Source organism: Camellia sinensis, chromosome 11, assembly GCF_055761805.1.
Source record: "Camellia sinensis isolate YWXY chromosome 11, ASM5576180v1, whole genome shotgun sequence".
NCBI lineage: Eukaryota > Viridiplantae > Streptophyta > Magnoliopsida > Ericales > Theaceae > Camellia > Camellia sinensis.
This window is the reverse complement of record NC_138971.1, coordinates 22549106-22573262: the sequence shown is the minus strand read 5'-3', so window position 1 is coordinate 22573262 and position 24157 is coordinate 22549106. Positions and strand designations below refer to the sequence as shown.

The window sequence follows — 24157 nt, the reverse complement described above, 5'->3', positions numbered from 1 at the left end:
GCAGCCCACACTGATTGAAAGTTGAGCACGCAGCCCAAACGCCGATTTTCTGAACACGCAATTCAAATTGAAGGTGAACACGCAGCCCACACTGATTGAGAGTTGAGCACGCAGCCCAAACACTGATTTTCTGAACACGCAGTCCAAATTGAAAGTGAACACGCAGCCCACACTGATTGAGAGTTGAACACGCCGCCCAAACGCCGATTTTCTGAACACGCAGTCCAAATTGAAGGCGAACACGCAGCCCACACTAGTTGAGAGTAGAGCACGCAGCCCAAACACTGATTTTCTGAACACGCAGTCCAAATTGAAGGTGAACACGCAGCCCACACTGATTGAGAGTTAAGCACGCAGCCCAAACGCTGATTTTCTTAACACGCAGTCCAAATTGAACGTGAACACGCAGCCCACACTGATTGAGAGTTGAGCACGCAGCCCAAACACCGATTTTCTGAACACGCAGTCAAAATTGAAGGTGAACACGCAGCCCACATTGATTGAGAGTTGAGCATGCAGCCCAAACGCCGATTTTCTGAACACGCAGTCCAAATTGAAGGTGAACACGCAGCCCACACTAGTTGAGAGTTGAGCACGCAGCCCAAACCCTGATTTTCTAAACACGCAGTCCAAATTGAAGGTGAACACGCAGCCCACACTGATTGAGAGTTGAACACGCAGCCCAAACATTGATTTTCTGAACACGCGTTCCAAATTGAAGGTGAACACGCAGCCCACACTGATTGAGAGTTGAGCACGCAGCCCAAACGCCGATTTTCTGAACACGCAGTCCAAATTGAAGGTGAACACACAGCACACACTAATTGAAAGTAGAGCACGCAGCCCAAACGCCGATTTTCTAAACACGCAGTCCAAATTGAAGGTGAACACGCAGCCCACACTGGTTGAGAGTTGAGCACGCAGCCCAAACACTGATTTTCTGAACACGCAGTCCAAACTGAAGGTGAACACGCAGCCCACGCTGATTGAGAGTTGAGCACGCAGCCCAAACACTGATTTTCTGAACACGCAGCCCAAATTGAAGGTGAACACGCAGCCCACACTGATTGAGAGTTGAGCACGCAGTTGAAACGCCGATTTTCTGAACACGCAGTCCAAATTAAAGGTGAACACGCAGCCCACACTGGTTGAGAGTTGAGCACGCAACCCAAACGCCGATTTTCTGAACACGCAGTCCAAATTGAAGGTGAACACGCAGCCCACACTGGTTGAGAGTTGAGCACGCAGCCCAAACGCCGATTTTCTAAACACGCAGTCCAAATTGAAGGTGAACACGCAGCCCACACTGATTGAGAGTTGTGCACGAACCCAAAAACATTGATTTTCTGAACACATAGTGCAAATTGAAGGTGAACACGCAGCCCACACTGATTGAGAGTTGAACACGCAGCCCAAACATTGATTTTCTGAACACGCGGTCCAAATTGAAGGCGAACACGCAACCCACACTGATTGAGAGTTGAGCGCGCAGCCCAAACACTGATTTTCAGAACACGCGGTCCAAATTGAAGGTGAACACGCAGCCCACACTGATTGGGAGTTGAGCACGCAGCCCAAACCTCGATTTTCTGAACACGCAGTCCAAATTGAAGGTGAACACACAGCACACACTAATTGAAAGTTGAGCACGCAGCCCAAACGCCGATTTTCTAAACACGCAGTCCAAATTGAAGGTGAACACATGGAACACACTCATTGAAAGTGAAGCACGCAGCCCAAACGCCGATTTTCTAAACACCCAGTCCAAATTGAAGGTGAACACGCAGCCCACACTGGTTGAGAGTTGAGCACGCAGCCCAAACACTGATTTTCTGAACACGCAGTCCAAATTGAAGGTGAACACGCAGCCCATACTGATTGAGAGTTGAGCACGCAGCCCAAACACTGATTTTCTGAACACGCAGCCCAAATTGAAGGTGAACACGCAGCCCACACTGATTGAGAGTTGAGCACGTAGCCCAAACACCGATTTTCTGAACACGCAGTCCAAATTGAAGGTGAACATGCAGCCCACACTGGTTGAGAGTTGAGCACGCAGCCCAAACGCCGATTTTCTGAACACGCAGTCCAAATTATTGGTGAGCACGCAGCCCACACTAGTTGAGAGTTGAGCACGCAGCCCAAACCCTGATTTTCTAAACGCGCAGTCCAAATTAAAGGTGAACACGCCGCCCACACTGATTGAGTGTTCAACACGCAGCCCAAACATTGATTTTCTGAACACGCGGTCCAAATTAAAGGTGAACACGCAGCCCACACTAATTGGGAGTTGAGCACGCAGCCCAAACGCCGATTTTCTGAACACGCAGTCCAAATTGAAGGTGAACACACAACACACACTAATTGAAAGTTGAGCACGCAGCCCAAACGCCGATTTTCTAAACACGCAGTCCAAATTGAAGGTGAACACGCAGCCCACACTGATTGAGAGTTGAGCACGCAGCCCAAACACTGATTTTCTAAACACGCAGCCCAAATTGAAGGTGAACACGCAGCCCACACTGATTGAGAGTTGAGCACGCAGCCCAAACGCCGATTTTCTGAACACGCAGGCCAAATTGAAGGTGAACACGCAGCCTCCACTGGTTGAGAGCTGAGCACGCCTCCCAAACGCCGATTTTCTGAACACGCAGTCCAAATTGAAGGTAAACACGCAGCCCACACTGGTTGCGAGTTGAGCACGTAGCCCAAACGCCGATTTTCTGAACACGCAGTCCAAATTGAAGGTGAACACGCAGCCTACACTGATTGAGAGTTGAGCACGCAGCCCAAACATTGATTTTCTGAACACGCAGTCCAAATTGAAGGTGAACACGCAGCCCACACTGATTGAGAGTTGAACACGCAGCCCAAACATTGATTTTCTGAACACGCGGTCCAAATTGAAGGTGAACCGCAGCCCACACTGATTGAGAGTTGAGCACGCAGCCCAAACGCCGATTTTCTGAACACACAGTCCATTCAATTCATTTGCACGCAGCTTATGCTGAACACACAGTTCATACACTTCACTTCTGAACACACAGCTCATTCACTTCTGTTTGAACGCGCAGCTCACATATTTCAATTCTGAACGCGCAACTCATTCATTTTCATTTGCACACAGCTCATTCTTAATTCTGAACACACAGCTCATAAATTTTCACTTCTGAACTCACAGCTCATTCACATCATGTTGAACACGCAGCTCACATACTTCAATTCTGAACACACAGCTCATATACTTCATGTTGAATACACAGCTCGTAACATAACACTGCTCAATTTGAACACACGGCTCATAACTCAGTAGTCTTTTAATTTTGAACCCACAGCTCATTCTGACCATACAGGATGCGATGACGGAACTTGCAGGAGTTGAAACAAACTCAGATATCCGACATCTTCCTCTTTTCCTTTTACTGCAAAGTTTGGAACCTATACAGCTTCAGATGGGTTCTGGCTTTACTGTTCCCACATGACTCGGGTTGAACCCTGCGGTTTTTGAAAGAACAAAATCTTGTGTTGCACAAATGTGGAGAACAACACGGCACTCTGAGCGCAAGACAATTTTTGAAATTAAGAAATGCATTCTTAACTGGGTATTGAGCTTACGACTGAACACAACAAAGAAGACTGAACAATGGAAAAGAAAGGGTAAACAACCTAAACGCATCGAGACACACTCGGAACGACTCAAAGCAAGAATCGAGACGAACAAAATAAAAGACACGACACACAGACGTGTTACAAAGACGAGAGACCTTTCAGTTCGCGAGGAGCCAGTTTCTTCGGGTATTGTTTCCCACCCTTTCTCATTTGTGATTCTCACATCACTCGGCCCTCAGGCTCTGTTTTTGCTGAAAAAGCCCTTTTCCTCACTTTTTCTCTCAGTGCACATCTCTCTATTCTTTAATCTCTCATTTTTTATCCCTCTCCTGGGTGGTTGATGGATGAACAGGAAGTTGCAGGCTCACGCCCAACATAATCAGCTCGCGGCTATTTCCTTCGGTGACATCTGTCGATGCGCCGGATGAGGGAATGGAGCATCTCGATCCATTCCAATTCGTGCTTCGCACTCGGCTTGATACCTCGCTGCTTGGAGGATGAGAGAGCTTTCAGCCCTTTGTTGTTAACTTCAGTTATCCCCTTTTCTGGCGGGTAGAGTGTCCTTTCTGGCAAGTAGAGTGCCCTTTTCTGGCAAGTATGTTGACAACGGGAAAAAGACAGGACACCTGACTTAACTGTGCCCCTAGTTCATTATTTTGACCATTTTTTGTTTTTGACGTTCTGCTAAAACAATTTTGACCAACATGAGAGTTAGATTAACACACTTGTTCGATTTTTGATTTGAAATCATGCAAGTCAAGTTATGAGCACTGAAAATTTTCCTTTTTTGGATCCAAGAAATGGTCTAGTTTGGGAAAATGAAATAATTTTCGAGAAATTAGTCAACCTCAGTAAAAATTTTCAAAAACTATTTTTGCAAACGGCCACTGCTCAACGAGCACGGGACCTACTCTTGAGATGCACAACTTTGGACCCATAGCAATGGAAAATTGCCCCTTGTCTGAAGGACACTGCATGGCAACGGAAAGTTGCCCCTTGTTTGAAATGATACTGCGGCGTTTTGAATGGCAACGGAAAGTTGCCCCTTGTTTGGATAGCACCGCAGCGCATTGTAGTCAGTCCTCAGAGCGACGAACACAACCAGACTCTCAGATACAGAGAAGACAAACATGACCAAAACCATCGCATGGACACAATCGAATTTGGAAGTGTTTGTGGCTGGACTTCAGAATGAAGTTGCCTACGTATCCCAAACATGGGAATCAAGCCTTACGTAGTTCGGGGTTAAGGTACACTCGGGTATTTAACTTCTCCTTTTGCGCTCTAACTTTTGCCAAGGCCGCCCTTTGCGGGTTTTCAACCTCGCGAGCTATGTTTTTCTTCTTTTCAATTTTTGTGTTCTTTTCTTTTCATTTCATTTCTTTTTTGATTTTTTTGTTCTTTTCTCTTTTTTGTTCTTTTTCTTCTTTTCTTGCTCTAACTTTTGCCTGGGCCGCCCTTCCGGGTTTTCGGCCCAGCGAGCCTCTCAAGGGTAAAAGTGTAGCTTGGTCCATGTCAAATGGTTCTGAGATCTCGAATCCATCTGAATCCAAGAGAATGGCTGTTGTTCGTTGATGATGTAGGAGTCTATCCAAAGGGGGGCTGAATTTGCCCCTAGTGTTGTAGATCGGAACCCGATTTTTCTTCAGCAATGCTTTCTTCTTTCTTCCCCTCTGGGATTTGGCATTCTTGCCGATCTTTGTTAGCTTGAGAAACATCCCAATTTTTTGACTCTTCAAGCACATCTAACAGTTTTGCCCCTAGTTTGAGGGCTTTTGATCTAGCTTCGCAAGCTTCCTTTGCAAACACTTGATCTTCTTGATCTGACTTTCCTTGCCCCTAGTCCGAGGGCTGCTTCGAATCTGGCCACACAGGCTTCACATTATGGTTGACCTTTGAACTTTCTGAGGCCGAGTTTGAGGTTTGAAAGCAAGGGGTCGAGTCTCGAGGCTGAGAGCGATCCTAGGCTGCACAATCTTAAGAGCGATTCCACACAGGTCTTCGCAGGACCGCGCAAAACATTTTTTGAAATCTTTTAAGAAAGCGACTAGTCGCTTGCGCTGAAGACAATGTAGAACCAATCTGGATTAAGCCGGGATCTTTCTCAGTACTCACATTAACAAGCATGATCTCATTCATTAAGGGCTTAGCACGCCTCTCTTTCTCTCAGTTGATCAAATTTTTGCAAATCCCGAGGAATTCCTTCCTCTTTGTTTTCACCACAGTGTTAGAAAAAAAATTTAAAAACTTAGGTCAATGCAATGAGTTCAAGGCACAGAAAAGACACAATTCTGGTCAAATACTGCCATCTCAATCAGAACTTCTGACACAACTGGCACACGGCAGAAGCAAATACAAGAGCATGAAAATTACCGCTGTTCCATTCAAATTTGTTGGTGTAACTGGCTCCAAGCAAGAACAGACTCAAAGCAAAACGAAAAGACAAACACAAAACAAAATGGTAATGCCCTGAGGTAACACCCCCGGAATCACCCGACCTTTGTACAACAGGACTGACTCGATGCAACAAGACAGACCCTTAATCAAGAAAACTGACTCGAGACAATGAGACAGACTCAAAACAAAACTACAGAACTGACTCAACACCCAAGTCAGAAACTACAAAACTAGCATTTGCAAATGCTCAAAATAGTGCGTGCCATACGCCACATCCGAGGTAAACCGCGCGCCGCCCGCAGGTGGTCCAACCCCTGATCACATACTTGCATTATCCTCGAAATCCACCAACCCGGTGGTGACAGACTTTGCCGAGCTTGGAGGGAGGATGACTTCATTGTCAATCAAATCTTGCACTTCGTGGCGAACACGGAAGCAGTTGTCGGTGCTGTGACCGGTTTGCTGATGGTATGCACAGTAGTCAGCTGGGTTGTGTGAGAGAGGGAGGTTCTTTGGTAATGGCTGCGGCTCCAGGGGCTTCAGATGCCCTTTCTTGACGAGGATTTGAAGGGCCTTAGACAAAGGCATGTAGAGGGCATGGAAGACTCTGCGACCTCGGGGCGGATACTTCGAGGCTTGCTGACTTTTGCTGGACGCACTCGAAAAAGGGTCGGCAGGTGCTGCCTTGGCTCTCTGATCTTTTCTAGGTGCAGGGTTAGGATTGGAAGGAACTGTTCTGGTACGACGGTCCCCATCTCGATTTTCCCTTTGGCTTAAACTACTCTCGGCCTGAGTGGGGAAGATGTCATCCACAGTTTTACAGCAACAGCGAACACCTGCTGTTTATTCAATCCTCCAGCTTTCAAAGCCTCAACAGCCTACAGGAGTTGTTCGTAGGGATCGGTGTCCACCTTCATCTTGTTCTTACCACTTGCTTCGGCTTGGTAGAAGGTTTGAGTTGCTACCTCAAAGCGGAGCCCCGTTGTTGTCGACATGCCATTGCCGGAACTTGGGATGGCTTCAGGTTGGCTAAGTTCGATTACAATTCGTCCCAGTAGCGGGGGCTCCTCCGGTATGAAGTTCCCGGCATACGATGTGGTTGGTGGTGGAGCCGACATTCCGCAAGCTAGATCCGCCACAGATCTTTGAAGGTCACCAATCATTCCCATCAACTCGAATGTGGTGGGCTCACGGGTTTGACATAACTGGGGTTCCCAGATCGGATGTGCAGCAAGTGACTTGGGTGGGTGTGGCACTTCAACATCGGTATCACCTTGCAATGTAATTCCTTGGTCTGATGCGGGTGCCATAATTTCTTCCGAATTTTGCATCATCACGAGTTTTGCTGAACTGAACAGAGGTGATGTGACTGGTGACTGACGGATCAGATGGACCGGACTGGTGACTGACGGATCAGATGGACCGGACTGGTGACTGACAGATCAGATGGACCGGACTGGTGACTAACGGATCTGAAGAACCGGTGAGCCTTTTTCTGTCTTGCCTCAGCAAAGGAGAACATTGGTTGCTCTGAACCGAGTCTCTGAACCCCCCCTCAAAGAGAAAACATGCAGCATCTCAGCCCAATCCCACTAATACAGACATGAGCATAACCGAATAAATGCATTCGACTGCTGATCACTGTTCCCAAAATTACTGCCCTCCCCCAAAACTGAATCCGATACCCGCAGATATAACTGATTCCCAAAATGCTGAACTGGTGCCCACAGGCCCTTGATTCCCAGAAACACTGAACTAGTGCCCGCAGGCCTGATGCCCAAACTCATACACTGATACATGCATTCCCTGTAGAGACGCACTCTAAAGCACATAACAGATAAGTGAGAGCCAAAACACCCCTATGTTAGGGTAGGGTTTCCCTGTCCTATTTTGTCAGGAGCTAGGGTTTCACTACGCACGCAGCGGTTTCAACCAACCTAAAATCGGGTAAGCAACCTGTCCTAGTTTGGAATAGTCACAATGGATTTCGATATGCACTAGGCCGAATGGTCAAAAGGGTGCCCCGGTAAAACCGGGGTTTGTGTTCCCATACTGGCAGAGCCCACAACCGGTCAGCCTTATGGTCATGTCTTGACAAGACAAGCCTCCGGCAAACCGTTCAGGAATAGTAGATGGCAAACACGGTGTCCTAGGCGCACCAATGCAAATGCAATGCAAAGAAACACATAAGTGTAATCAAAACAAGATATCATGAGTTCGAGTCAAGTTCTCTAAATCCCCAGCAGAGTCGCCAGAAACTGTAGACGTCCCCGAACGCCTCGGGAGGAACGAGTCCCCCCCCCCCTGCGTTCCGATATTGGGGTCACTACAGCTCAGGACTCTCAAATTGTCACGATTCTTAATCTGAACCAAAGAGTCCAAATCCGGCAAATCGTTTTGAGAAAACAGATTTTTAGAAAAGAAGTGCCAAACATGGACTGCTTTGCCAGATACAGAGTCGCCACCTAAATATTTTATTTTGGGAAATTTAGGAAACCCTGACTCGTTTGCCTAAGGCCACGTGTCTGTCATCACCAAAGTTGCCTCGGCTCGGGAACTTTGGTACGATTGGGGAAGGTCACTTCGTGAGCACCCCCGCTCGCCCGATCAAAGATCGGCCTCTACTAACCGTGATATCTATCTTTGAAAACATTATGTGTTCTTATTCCGGTTATTAGCCTAGATTTACTATGTGATGCGCACAGCATACAAGTATAGACTGGATCGCCTGAATTGGAACAAAACATTTCATGTTTGTTTATTTGAAAATGGTTTAATGGTGCTACTCGCAAGTAGGCTAAGGCGTGGATTTGCCACCCTCGGGTGGGCTTAGAAAACATGATTTTGCCACTATCTAGTGGGCTTAAAACACACATTTGATGAATTGTTCTAATTCAAATAACCCAACCTTCACCCACAGGCGTTCAGGCAGTTATATCACATAAGCAAATAGCCTCATGGTAAAGCATAAAACTTACCGAGTACTCCAAGCCAAAACAGAAGCTCATTAGAAATCCATGCATGATCCTAATTATTTAGAAATGCCTAATGCAACACATGCAAAAATGCAACTATAGCAGGCTCGGCTATTCTAAACATGGCCTATGAAATGCTACAGCTAACATGTATTCAATTTGGAATTGAAAATACAATGCAGTTAGTATGATGCCCCGAGCCCGGTGCAAGCAATACAGATGAATGAATGCAAACATGCGATCATACTGTATGCTAATTGAAACATGCCCTAATCTAACCATCATAAACTGGTAAATAAAAGGGAGAAAGACGTGGGGTTGGAAGACATACATCACACACGCGCACACTTATTACAGTTGTGCCCTCGCGCAGAGGGTCCGAATAAATAGTACAGTCCAAATAATACAGTCCAAATAATATAGTCCAAATATATACAAATTCCTAATTAATTTACAAATTAATTAAGAAAAAAAAAATAATAAACTAGCATGCAAGCCAGGGACTGCCTTGACTCTTCTTCAGATGATGGATGATGCACGTCTGGGCTGCCTTGCGCGGAAATCCACGGCGATGCCCCGATTAGCCTCTGTTTGCAATTATTCTTGGAAAGCGCACCAAGCTCCGGAAGGTTGCTAATTCTTGATTTGCTGCAACAGAGAGCAGGAAAGGGGCATAGCAATATATTTTCACAAATGTATGCATGCCTCGATCCTCGTGAAACCAATCATGCATCTCGATGCATGATGGCCGAGGGGTCGAATTGCATGACTCAATATGGAATGAATGCATATGAAAACTCAACTAAAACCTAACTCCATCATGGATAATCCAGAGTTTCGGTGACTGGGGAATTGAGACACGTTCCGTCACTCGGAGTACGAAACGTACCTCGTTTCCCGTGCTCGGGCTAACTCCTATCCCAAGCACAATGCAATATGCATGACATGCATGAATGCAACTAATATACAACCTAGCATGCACAATGCTATGAAATTGCATACACGATGCACGAGATAACATGGCATACACAATGCGCTAACATACGGCCTAGCATACACAATGCTATGAAATGAAATGGCATACACAATGCACAATGGACTTACACTAACACAAGTGGACCTCAGCCACACTCGCATAAGAGGCCATTAGATTGAAATGAGACAACTCTAGATGCGTGCACACGTGCACGCAAACCGAGGACCGAACCTAAGGCACAAATGCCACTCTACCAAAGCATGGCAAGGCATGGAATATGGCATACAAGCATGCAAATTTCAGTGCTAAAATATGACCCAAAACAGTCCCAAATCATGGCGATATAATACCCGATGAATGAAATGAAACCGAAATGCAAAACTAGGCCTATGCATTGGCCTATAGCTATACAAAACATGCATTATTCGAACTTGGAATGTAAACACAGAGTCAAGACAGCCCAAAAATAAGCACATTTACAGTTCTAAGCAAGGTCAAACAATAAACACAAATAGGGAAAAACTAGCAAGCAAAAATGGCCCTAAATGTGAGATAAAGAAGAAAGTCACAGATTCGGACCCCAAACAAGATAGGGCCCTTCAACAAAGTTGAAGAGGGGCCCAAAACATGATATTTTTCAGTTGGTGGCCAGACCCAAAACAGTCTACAAGAATGCTCAAAATGCTATGCAAAATAAGGCCAAAAAGAGAGCTATAACACAAAGTATAAAAATGATGCCTCAAACAATGAAAGACCCTTAATAAAACATGAATAGAGGGTCAAAATAAGGTCATTTGTAGTTCGTACCAGAGCCCAAAAACATAAGCATAAGAGGCTAACAAATCATGCAAAAATGGAGCCAAAAGAGAGGTATAAAGGCAAGTGGAAAATGGAAGCCACAAACAGTGATGAGCCCTTCAACAATGTTGAATAAGGGCTCAAAATAAACAACTTTACAATTTATGACATGCCTCAAAACAATTTATACATAGGCCAAAAATACTACACAAGAAAATGGCATACAAGGGAGATAATGAAGCAAGTGCAACAAGGAGACCTCAAACAGGTAAATTCCCTTAAACAAACATGAAAAATAGCTCAAAATAAGCCTAGTTCCAGTTAGGGTCAGAGCTCAAAACAGCAAGCAAGAATGACTTAGAAAGCATACAAAATAAGCTCAAAAAGAGGGAAATGGAGCTTACCCTTGTAGACCAATCTTTTGGCAACCCTTGGCTTGAGTTTGGTGGCCCTTTAGCTTTGGAGAAAAACCTCAAGCTGCTGGAATGAAGGATGGAAGGGTGGGGCTATGGGTAGCTGAAGAAATGGTGTAGGATTTGAGGGTTTGGAGCTTGGAAGAGAGGGAGATGAAGGTGTATGTATGCAAAGCTCTTAGGTAATTTTTCCAACCCCTAAACCAGAGCTAGGAGGCTGGTTATATAGGCAAGAGAAGGGGGGAAAAGGGGGAAAATGGAGGGAAAACAATCAAGTTTCCCCCCAAAAATGCACCCCCTCCAGATACACAATCTGAGGGGAAACGGAATATACAACTGTAAGGAACAGGGTGCAAGGATTATGACCGGCCAGCTATTGAGGTTGCAGGTGGCCGGCCGGTTACTTCCCATGGCCGGCCAGTCAAGGTTCAAAAGGTTCAATGAGAATTAGTGGCCGACCACCACAAAAAGAGGGCCTCCCATGTGTGCACAACACAACCCTGTGGTCAAAAATTGGAGAAAGTGAACTAGGAGAGAGAACAACCCACTTTTAGGAGGGGTTCAAAAGGGTCAGAAAGGATTACTGGCCGGCCGCAAAATATTGGTGGCCTCTCAGATGTGTACATCACAAATATGGGGTTTAGGGTGCAAGAAAATGGCCCAAGGGTGGTCAACATTGGCTTTGAAGTGAGGAAAAACGGGCGACGGAGGGCGATGGAGGAATAAAACTTGTTGTCTGAACAATTGCTGGCCTCCCACCCTTCTACGGCCTTCTTACCAATGAAACAGAGGTCCCTGCCAAAAATGAACCCAAACCGATGCAGAATGAATGTTCGGGGGCCGAAACGCGCAGCCCGGGGCCCCAAAAACTGGCTGTTAAGCAACGGGAGTGGTGTTCGACCACGAAGTTGGTTTCTCGAGGCAAAGCATGAAAGAGTCCGAAAGTCCGAAGGCAAGGCTCGCAGCCGAGACTCTAAAACTTCTGAACGAGCACGATATGCAACATCACCAAGCGCTCAATCGGTGACGTCTGAGTCTTAAGGTCGGTCAAAAATGGGGTGTCTACAGTTGCCCCTCTTTGACAGAACTCGAAAGTCACACGTGACGGGAGTGAATGTCAAATCCCAGAGACAACCCATTTTTGACATGGCCGAAGACTTAGACAAACAGGCAAGATAACAAAGATGTGCCCTCAGGCATGCCCGCAGGCAGGGGGCAAGATGCAAAATGATATGCAGGAAGATTTTGATAATTGGACTTATACGCTACGCGAAGCCGGTTTGAAAATTGGACTTATACGCTACGCGAAGCTGGTTTGAAAATTGGACTTATGCGCTACGCGAAGCCGGTTTGATAATTGGACTTATACGCTACGCGAAGCTGGTTTGAAAATTGGACTTATACGCTACGCGAAGCCGGTTTGATAATTGAGGATTCATGCAATGCACTGTAATGTAGTGGCTAAAATGCAATGTAATAGCTAAGAGGTAAAGGTACCTTACAGGGGCAATTGGCAATGACTTACCTCATGCTGCTGGGGATCTCCCGCTTCTTCTTGGTTGAACTGCAGGTACTTGTAACAAGCCCGCGGGGGACCTCGCTATAGCTCGGACTCGACTTTTGTTGTCACGGTTCTAAATCTGAACCAAAGAGTCCAAATCCGGCAAATTGTTTTAGGAAAACTGATTTTTGAAAGAAGTGCCAAACATGGACTGCTTTTCCAGATACAGAGTCGCCACCTAAATATTTTATTTTGGGAAATTTAGGAAACCCTGACTCGGTGCCAAAAGGCCACGTGTCCGTCATCACCAAAGTTGCCTCGGCTCGGGAACTTGGGTACGATTGGGGAAGGTCACTTCGTGAGCACCCCCGCTCGCCCGGTCATAGACCGGCCTCTACTAACCATGATATCAATTTTTGAAAACATTGTGAGTTCTTATACCGGTTATTAGCCTAGGTTACTATGTGATGCGCACAGCATATAAGTATAGACCGGGTCGCCCGAATTGGAACAAAACATTTCATGCTTGTTTTTTGAAAATGGTTTGCTACCCGCAGGTAGGCTTGAAACATTTTGATGATTCATTCCAATTCAGATAACCCAACCTTCACCCACAGGCATTCAGGCAGATATATCAGATAAGCACATAGCCTCATGGTAAGCATGCTATCATGGCATTCACTCACACGCATGCAAGGATGCTAAAGCATAAAACTCACCGAGTACTCCAAGCCAAAATAGAAACTATATTAGAAATCATGCATGATCCTAAGTGTACAGAAATGCCTAATGCAACACATGCAAAATGCAACTATAGTAGGCTCGGCTATTCTAAGATGGCATATGAAATGCTACAACTAACATATATTCAACTTGGTATTGAAAGTACAATGCAGTTAGTATGATGCGCCGAGCCCGATGCATGCAATACAGATGAATGATGCAAACATGCTGTCATACTGTATGCTAATTAAAATATGCCCTAATCTAACCATCAAAAGCGGATAAATAAAAGGGAGAAAGACGTGAGGTTGGAAGACATACATCACACTCACCCACACTTATTACAGTTGTGCCCTCGCTCGGAGGGTCCAAATAAATAATACAGTCTAAATATTACAGTCCCCAAATAAAAGAATATTACAGTCCAAAATATTACAGAATTCTAATTAATTAATGAATTGACTAAGAAAGCAAATAAAACTGGCGTGCAAGCCAGGGACTGTCTTACTTTTGATGGATGATGCATGTCCGGATCGTCTTGCGCGAAAATCCACCGGAATGCCCCAATTAGCCTCTGTTTAGCAGTTATTCTCGAAATGCGTGCCGAATCCCGAAAAATTGCTGATTCCTGATTTTGCTGCAACAGAGAGCAGGAAAGGGGCACAGCAATGTATTTGCACAGATATATGCATGTCTCGATCCTCGTGCCACCAATCACGCATACCGAGGCATGATGGCCGAGGAGTCGAAATGCACAACTCAATATAGGATGAATGCACATGAAACTACAGCTAAAACCTAACTCCATCATGGATAATCCGGAGTGTCGGTGACTGGGGAATTGAGACACATTCTGTCACTCGGAGTACGAAATGTACCTCGTTTCCCGTGCCCGGGTTAACTCCTATTCCGGACATGATGCAATATGCATGATATGCATGAAATGCAACTAACATACAATCCTAATATACACAATGCTATGAAAATGAGATGCCTCGAAATGCGTGCACACGGGCACGCAAACCGAGGTGATGCTAGAATGAAAATGAGATGCCTCGAAGTACGTGCACACGGGCACGCAAACCGAGGTGATGACGGAATGAAAATGAGATGCCTCGAAGTACGTGCACACGGGCACGCAAACTGAGGCGATGACAGATACAATGAAAATGAGATGCCTCGAAGTACGTGTACACGGGCACGCAAACCGAGGCGATGACGGATACAATGAAAATGAGATGCCCCGAAGTACGTGCACACGGGCACGCAAACCGAGGCAGCGCTAAAGTGACATGGAAATGAGATGCCTCAAAGTACGTGCACACGGGCACGCAAACCGAGGCGATGACAGATGCAATGAAGATGAGATGCCTCGAAGTACGTGCACACGGGCACGCAAACCGAGGCGGTGCTAAAGTGACATGGAAATGACAAATGGGCTTATACCAACATGAGTGAGCCTCAGCCACACTCACATCGGATGCCGATGGCAGAAAATGAAGTGCCTCGAAATGCGTGCACACGGGCACGCAAACCGAGGCAATGCATACGCAATGCAAATGTCATGGAAAATGACAAATGGACTTATACTAACATGAGAGAGCCTCAGCCACACTCACATAAGATGCCGATGGCAGAAAATGAGGTGCCTCGAAATGCGTGCACATGGGCACGCAAACCGAGGCAATGCATACGCAATGCAAATGACATGGAAATGACAAGTGGGTTTATACCAACATGAGTGAGCCTCAGCCGCACTCACATCGGATGCCAGCGGATAAAAACGGAGTGCCTCGAAATGCGTGCACACGGGCACGCAAACCGAGACAATGATAAAATGCAATGAAACATAGCAAAAATGATATGCAAGCATGCTAATGGAATTTCAGCAACAAAATATGGGGGAAAACAGTCCCGAAATGAAGCGAAATGACATGAAATGCAAGGAAATGACCCGAAATGCAACATTAGACATCCGAAATGGCCTATAGCCATACTAAACATGCACAACATGGACATGCAATGCAAATACAGAAGCTAGACAGTCCCAAAATAAGCACTTTTCCAGTTATAAACATGGCCAAACAGCAAGTATAGGTATGGCGAAAATAGCATGCAAGAATAGGGGCCAAAAGAGGGGTAATGAAACAAGTGGTATAAGCAAAACTCAAACTGAAAAATTTCCTTCTACAACACTGAAGATGGACCAAAAATATGAACATTTACAGTATATGGCAGCCTCAAAATCAGTATACAAACATGCTAAAAATATGATGCAAAATAAGGCCCAAAAGGTGCTAAAACATGAAGTGTATAAAATAATCACCAAACAGAAAAAAAGTGTGAATGAAACATGAAGTATAGGCCAAAATAAGACAACTTTCAGTTCGGACCAAGGTCCAAAAACAGAAGCCAAGAGGGCTATCAACTTATGCAAAAATGGGGCCAAATAAGGGATATAACTACAAGTGACATATGGAAACACCAAACAATGTTGAGCCCTTCTCCAATGTTTAAGAGGGGCTCAAAATAAGCCCTATATCAGTTTACCACATGCTCGAAAATAAATTGCTCATGGGTCAAAAATAGCATGCAAATCTATGACATACAAGATGGTCAATGAAGCAAGTGTATGATGGAGGGCTCAAACAGGGTTGAGCCCTTAATGAGAAGTGAAGATGAGATCAAAATATGGCCCTTTTCAGTTAGGGCCAAAGCTTGAAACCAAAAAGAAATGAGGCTTAGAAATAGATCAAAGGAAAGGGTCAAAAGGATCAAAGTGTAACTTACCCTTGAAGATCCAAGCTTTTGTTACTTCTTGGGTTGATTTGCAGCTTCTTTAGCCTTCAAGAATCCCTCCTAGCTGCTGGAAATGAAATGGTGGTGGTGGAGCTTGGTGGTGTAGAAGGAATGAAGATTATAGACTTAGGTTTTTTGAAGAATTGAAGAAGTAGACAATGGAGTTTAGGGTTTGTCCTTGGAGAAGAATTTTTCTAACCCTCATGAAGAAGACCCTCAGCTGGTTATAAGGTCAAGAAAGGGGTGTAAAAGGGGGGTGAGTTGGAGAGGAATCCTCTCTCCCAAAATATCCCCCGGATACAGAAAATATCTGGGGGATATTGCCCCACAGCTGGAAAGGGTACAGTGAGGAGAGCACGGCCGGCCGCTCACTTTTGCTGGAGGTGGCCGGCCGGCCACACCCCCTAGCCGGCCGGCTAGGGGTCAAAAGGGTCAACCAGCTTTTCTGGCCGGCCAGGTATTGGGGAGGTAGCCCTATGTGTGTACAACACAACCATGTAATTGAAATTCCAAGAAAGTGGGCCCAAGGGGTTCAACAATGGCTCGGAAAGAGGGGGTCAAAAGGGTCAAGTTGACTTTCTGGCCGGCCATGAACTTTTAGGGGCCTCTCAGGTGTGTACATCACAGATATGTGGTTCAAAGTTCAAGAAAAAAGGTCCAAGAGGTTCAACATTGGCCCGGAAGAAAGGGGTCAAAAGGGTCAGGTGACCTTAATGGCCGGCCATGAACTTTTAGGGGCCTCTCAGGTGTGTAGATCACAGATACGTGGTTGAAAGTTGGCAACGCTAGCTCTAAGGTATTCAACATTAGCCCGGAAGTGCGAAAAACGGGCGCCGGGAGGCTCGGGAGGAGAGATAACTGGTTGCTGCAACAATTGCTGGCCTCCCACCCTTCAGTGACCTTCCTCGGGATAAAACAGAGGTACCTGCCAAAAATGAGCGAAAACCGTTGCAAAACGAATGTTCCGGAGCCAAAACACGCAGTTCGGGGTCCCGGAAATGGGCTGTTAAGCACCGAAAATTGTATTCGACCTCGAAGTGGGTTTCTCAGCCCCCAGTGTCCCTCAAAATGGATGAAATAAGATGTATGCCAAAAATCAGAGCAATAGGAGATGGTTAAGCGGTCCCGAACCGAGGCACACGGCCTGACGGCTCCGAAAACCGGGAACCGGACTCCGAAATGGGCAAAATGGCCTACGGCCACCAAATGTAGCCTACGGACATTGAGAGATGGTCTACGGGACTTCTCCCTCCCTTCAGGAAAAGAAACAGAGAAAACCGAGTCTGGTTCGCAAACCGAGACAAGGCACAGAAAAGGGTTCGGCAGTCCGGAGGCAGGGCTTACGGCCGCGACTCTGAAACTTCTGAACGAGCACATTATGCAACATCACCAAGCGCTCAATTGGCGACGTCTGAGTCTTAAGGTCGGTCAAAAATGGGGTGTCTACAGTTGCCCCTCTTTGACAGAACTCGGAAGTCACAAGTGACGGGAGTGAATGTCAAAGCCAAGAGACGACCCATTTTTGACAAGGCCGAAGACTTAGACAAACATACAGGATAAACAGAGATGTGCCCGCAGGCATGCTCGCAGGCAGGGGGCAAAATGCAAATGATATACAAGAAACCGAAGGTAACCCAATGATCGTGCAAATGCAGCAAGCTGTAATGAAGCAAGTATTCGCAAATAGATGCAACAGTTTTAAGCAAGAATGCAAAGCAACAACTACATTTCATGCAGTTAAGAATGCGGAGGATTATTCAATCCCCGCCACGTCTCACACGGAGAAGATACGATACCTGCGCGATTCGTCTGGTCGCACCAGCCTCAATTGAACCGTACATACAATATCGTACAATATCGTGCCTGCAAAAGAGAGAAATTGCAACAAGTACAATATGCTAACAACACATATTTGATGTGATTCTGGAAGTTCGACACACGCAGTGTTGGTGAGTGAATGCATCGCAATGCAAGAATGGAATATGTGTGACAACGCATGCTCAAACACGGAGGTACGCCAATATCAAGAAATGTACATGACAATGTGAGTATGCCCATGAGAATGCAAGATGTGTGCATGAAAGTACAAAAACGAGCATGAGTCAGAGTGTCATTCGTCGTGAAATAACGAGTATGGAAACGTGTGTTTCGGCGAGGGTAACTCGATCACGGCCTCCGATCTGCTTCTTTGAAAGGTTACAGCTCATTCAAAAAGGATACACTTTGATTTCGATGAATGATGATGAGACATATGTCAGAACTTGGAACCGAAGTCCCGACGGAGCAATTTCGCGACCGGAAGTGTACTTTTCTTGAACTTTTTCAGGTCCCGGGAACTCCGATCTTCCTCAAAATTTGCAGAGAGCTAGGTGAGCATGTGGGGATGATGGCCGGCCGTTTATCTTCCCAAGGGGAGGTGGCCAACCGTTTTCCACAAAAGCTAATGGCTGGCCGGCCATTTCTGCAAAAAGCAGATGGCTGGCCAGCTAGAAACAGGGGCCGGCTGGCCATGCCCTTTTTCCGAGGGTATTTCGGTCTTTTTGCCTCCTTTTTGCATGCCTTTCATCCAAGGCTTGAAGCCTATAAATGGCAGCCGAACCCCACTTCATTTCTCACCTCTTTCAACACTTTTCTCTCCAGTTTTGAGTTTTACGCGCGTTTTCCAACGCCTCGTGCAAATTATTTTTGTAAAAACACTTAGTTTTAAACACTTTGGAGCGATTAAATTCCGGCTTCGGAGCTTCTTTTTGCATTTTCACCACTTGAGGTAAGTTCATCTTGATATTTAGAATATTTTCTCGGGAGTCGACTTTTGTTGACTTTTTATTTCCCGAGAGTTGACTTTTGTTGACTTTTTCCAATTTTTGCGCATTTTGCTCATTTTTGTTCCCCTTTTGCAGATTCTTGAAAATGGCAGGCAATTCTCCTCACGGCGGGGGTTTCCCAGGTGCCGGAGATGATTTCGATCCCACGACTCTACCTCCGAGGACTCGACCTTTCATGCCCGAGAGGTACCGTCCGGCAGTGCACGTCCTCCCTCGTGCCGTTTTCCGTCATTTTACCAGTTTCGACGAGAGAGCACCTGCGGATCTGCTTCTCAGAGAGCCGGAGCAGCATCTCTCTCACGAGGCCCGAGAGGTATTTACCTCATCTTCTGTTTTTTACATTTCGCACCCTTGCCATGCTTAAACATTTAGCTTGTGACATAGTACTTTCCTTACATCTTGAACATGTAGTTTCAACACTCGAATTTTCGAACACTCGGTTCATTAATTAATTGCGAACACACAGCCCACATTAAAACACATGGCTCAAACACTGATTTGTCGAACACTCAGCCCGAATTCGAAAGTGAACACACAGCCCACATTTTAAATTTTCTGAACACGCAGCCCAGATAGATAGTGAACACGCAGCCCAGATTTTAACTGAAAGTTGAACACGCAGCCCAAAATTCAAATTCTCTGAACACGCAGCCCAGGTAGATAGTGAACACGCAGCCCACAAATTAACTGAAAGTTGAACACGCAGCCCAAAATTCAAATTCTCTGAACACGCAGCCCAGGTAGATAGTGAACACGCAGCCCACAAATTAACTGAAAGTTGAACACGCAGCCCAAATTTCAAATTCTCTGAACACGCAGCCCAGGTAGATAGTGAACACGCAGCCCACAAATTAACTGAAAGTTGAACACGCAGCCCAAAATTCAAAATTCTCTGAACACGCAGCCCCGGTAGATAGTGAACACGCAGCCCATAAATTAACTGAAAGTTGAACACGCAGCCCAAAATTCAAATTCTCTGAACACGCAGCCCAGGTAGATAGTGAACACGCAGCCCACAAATTAACTGAAAGTTGAACACGCAGCCCAAAATTCAAATTCTCTGAACACGCAGCCCAGGTAGATAGTGAACACGCAGCCCACAAATTAACTGAAAGTCGAACACGCAGCCCAAAATTCAAATTCTCTGAACACGCAGCCCAGGTAGATAGTGAACACGCAGCCCACAAATTAACTGAAAGTTGAACACGCAGCCCAAAATTCAAATTCTCTGAACACGCAGCCCAGGTAGATAGTGAACACGCAGCCCACAATTAAACTGAAAGTTGAACACGCAGCCCAAAATTCAAATCATCTGAACACGCAGCCCAGGTAGATAGTGAACACGCAGCCCACAATTAAACTGAAAGTTGAACACGCAGCCCAAAATTCAAATTTTCTGAACACGCAGCCCAGGTAGATAGTGAACACGCAGCCCACAATTGAACTGAAAGTTGAACACGCAGCCCAAAATTCAAATTTTCTGAACACGCAGCCCAAATAGATAGTGAACACGCAGCCCACAATTATACTGAAAGTTGAACACGCAACCCAAAATTCAAATTCTCTGAACACGCAGCCCAGATAGATAGTGAACACGCAGCCCACAATTATACTGAAAGTTGAACACGCAGCCCAAAATTCAAATTCTCTGAACACGCAGCCCAGGTAGATAGTGAACACGCAGCCCACAATTGAACTGAAAGTTGAACACGCAGCCCAAAATTCAAATTCTCTGAACACGCAGCCCAGGTAGATAGTGAACACGCAGCCCACAATTAAACTGAAAGTTGAACACGCAGCCCAAAATTCAAATCATATGAACACGCAGCCCAGGTAGATAGTGAACACGCAGCCCACAATTAAACTGAAAGTTGAACACGCAGCTCAAAATTCAAATTTTCTGAACACGCAGCCCAGGTAGATAGTGAACACGCAGCCCACAATTGAACTGAAAGTTGAACACGCAGCCCAAAATTCAAATTTTCTGAACACGCAGCCCAGATAGATGGTGAACACGCAGCCCACAATTATACTGAAAGTTGAACATGCAGCCCAAAATTCAAATTCTCTGAACACGCAGCCCAGGTAGATTTCGCATGTAGCTTATTTCACTTGATCGGCGCACAGCCCATTTCATTTCATTGGTACACAGCCCATTCATTTCATTGGCACACAGCCCATTCATTTCATTGGCACACAGCCCATTCATTTCATTGGCACACAGCCCATTCATTTCATTGGGTACACAGCCCATTCATTTCATTGGCACACAGCCCATTTCATCTCATTATTGACACATGTATTCATTCTGAATGCAGGGTGGTTCCCGCAGTGTGCGAGGGTATGGCTCCACCATGGCACGGGATTGGTATGCTGAGCTGCCGGAGGGCGTCCGGGATTTGATAGATGCGGCAGGGTTCGGGCCCTTTTGCGTCGGGTTGTCACGCTGTCCTGCCAGGAGGACATTGATGGCAGCTTTGGTAGAGAGATGGTGGGACACCACCAATTCCTTTCATTTCTCTGCTACCGGGGACATGACCATGACCCCTTTTGACTTTGCTGTATTGACCGGCCTTGATGTCGGAGGTTGGCCCATCCCCTATGATGAGGATATGGGCGAGTGGGAGGCTGCCTGGATGTATCTACTGGGGGCTCGCCCACCTGTTGACAGGGTCTCTGGAAGAGTCCGATATACTTGGTTCTCCTCCCATTTCCGGCGGGCTGAGATGGTGCCCGAGACTCCTGAGGAGACAGAGCAGTATGCTCGCCAACAGAGGGAACACCATTGGGCTATATCTGCTGAGCGCTCTAGTCGACCTATCACAGGTCAGTAGATATGATTGGGGTGGCGCTGGCCTGGCTACCCTCTACTTTTATATGAGCGCGACCTCCCGCGGGCGGGGCGATTTGCTTGGCGGCTATTGGAGAGCTTGGGAGGTACTTTCTGTCCCCTCGATTTACATTTCTGCTCTTCATTACTTGTACATTACACACACAGCGCACTTTTACAGTCTGCATTCTGCTCTCAGCATTTCGTACTTACATTCTGCACTGCTTTTCTCAGCTATGGGCTTATGTATACTTCCCATCGTTAGCCCCAGAGCTGGAGGTGGTGGGGATTCCCGTGACCCCATATTCATTGATATTTGAGGGCCCGCACCGGGCGAGGCCTCGAGAGACCCTGGTTCGCTTGCGGCAGTACTTCGACACCGTGCGACATTCAGAGGTACTTCAGAACTTTCAGTTCTTTTCATTTTCATCTTTGACTTGCTCTGTACATTCTCATTCTCTGATTGGTTTATACATTTATCATCCGCAGATTACTTGGCAGCCTTGGGCACCTCTGGGTGATGATCTCCTACTTCAGTATACCGGAGCATCAGGCATCTCCCGGTATAGGGTCCTGCTCGAAGGGCCAGTCGGCAGAGTCTGGTTCCTGGGGGAGCGCTTTCTGTGCCAGATACGGGGGTATCTTTCTCAGGATGTTCCCGCGGTACCTCCAGCTAGTATGCGGACCGCTGACAGGCTCTCTTACTCAGAGGTAGTCGGCGCCATGCTAGGCAGTGATGCTTTGTTATATGTTGCGGAGGGGGACTACGCCACCTATCGTCACATATATTTGATGCCTCCATTGACAGAAGCTCGTATTCCGATGATGAGACCTGCCGGTATGTCATCCTCGGATCAGGCTCAGGCTCGAGCTACAGACATCCCTTCTTCTAGCAGGGCTGGCGCATCTAGAGGTGGGAGTAGACCGTTTCCTCCGAACCCGTCGATTCATCCTCATCTGGGATGGCCAGATATGCCTACTGAGTTGATGGCGTGGCAGTATGGGACTAGCTCTCCGATTCCGATTCCACTAGAGCCTCCGATGCCCAGTGATCGATACGCCATTGATCCGGACTCACCGCCGGTATGCTCCACTTTCGTCATTCATCATTTCAGATGTTTAGACACTCATTTGTTCACTGATGATTATGAACTCATTTTTGCAGCCATCGCGAGGGTACATGGAGGAGATGGTTGGGCTGGTGGCCACACTCGAGGGCATGGTCCTACGCAGGGAGGCACAGTTGTCTGTCGCGGGCATTCAGGTACCCTTCAGTTTTTTGGCATTTATCATACTTCTGATGACATGCTGATTTCTACTGCATCGATAGACTACTTGTGTAGAGCACATCTGACACACACCTCACTTGTACACTGTATTTACATGCACCCGCTTTACGTAGCTTTTGCCTGTATCTGCATCTGATGTATATATTTGGACTGATGTATTTGAATTGAACTCTTTGTTTTCAGATGCCTTCATGGTCCGGTCAGCCACAGACCAGGCCACCTGGGCCTCATTGGGGAGCTGGGCCATCTGGGCCTTATCAGGGAGCTGGGCCATCCGGGCCTTATCAGGGGGAGGGGTCATCTCGGCCTTCCCGAGGAGCCGGGCCATCTAGGCCTTTTCGAGGAGCTCGAGGGGGGCCTGTCCGCAGACGCAGGGCTCATGTTGTGGAGGTGGAGTCTGATGAGGAGGAGGAGGAGGCTACCGACCGTCAGTTCGAGACATCTGTCGAGGAGGGAGGCTCCGGTTTTGGCTCGGGGAACAGAGGCGAGGCTGAGGAGGATCCTGAGGACGACAGCTCCGACTCTGATGATGGTGTGGAGGTTGTTCCACAAAAGAGGACCAGGCGTGCTTCTCGTTCCCGTTCCCGAGGATTTTGATGTTGCTATTTCCTGCTTTATTTTTCTTTTACTAGTAGTTTGTAGCACTTTGCACATTGTTAGGCAGTTTTGTTTTTGTAAAACCTGTACCTTTTGTTTGTTGTAAAGCATGATGAAATGAAATAGCTTTTGAAAAGGTGTTTGTATTTTGAACTTTTAGCATCGTATCGCATCATTTATTTCGCACAAAAATGAATTTGAAAGGAAATGTACGTTGTGTAATAACCAAATCAGGTAGTGAACCGACGCAACAAACTAAACAACTCAACTTACTAAGATATAACAGAATCTTTAGCAAGTTTACAACTCGATAAGCAAAATGCAACAACGCAAATAAACAAGACTTTAACAAAAATTGCTTAAACAGAGAGCAATGACTCAAAACACAAAACACGTCCGCTCGACAAACAACTCGATAAGCAAAA

The 24157-nt window shown here is 46.3% G+C and overlaps 1 protein-coding gene across 1 annotated transcript; it reads left to right on the top strand.

Moving 5' to 3' along the window:
- The first annotated feature begins 22593 nt into the window (after positions 1–22593).
- LOC145803085 (uncharacterized) lies at positions 22594–23876 on the top strand. The gene is made up of 3 exons (XM_082896448.1): positions 22594–22929; positions 23012–23110; positions 23319–23876. The coding sequence occupies exons 1-3, from the start codon at positions 22639–22641 to the stop codon at positions 23730–23732; spliced, it is 804 nt and encodes a 267-aa protein (XP_082752574.1). The 5' UTR covers positions 22594–22638; the 3' UTR covers positions 23733–23876.
- The last annotated feature ends 281 nt before the right edge of the window (positions 23877–24157 follow it).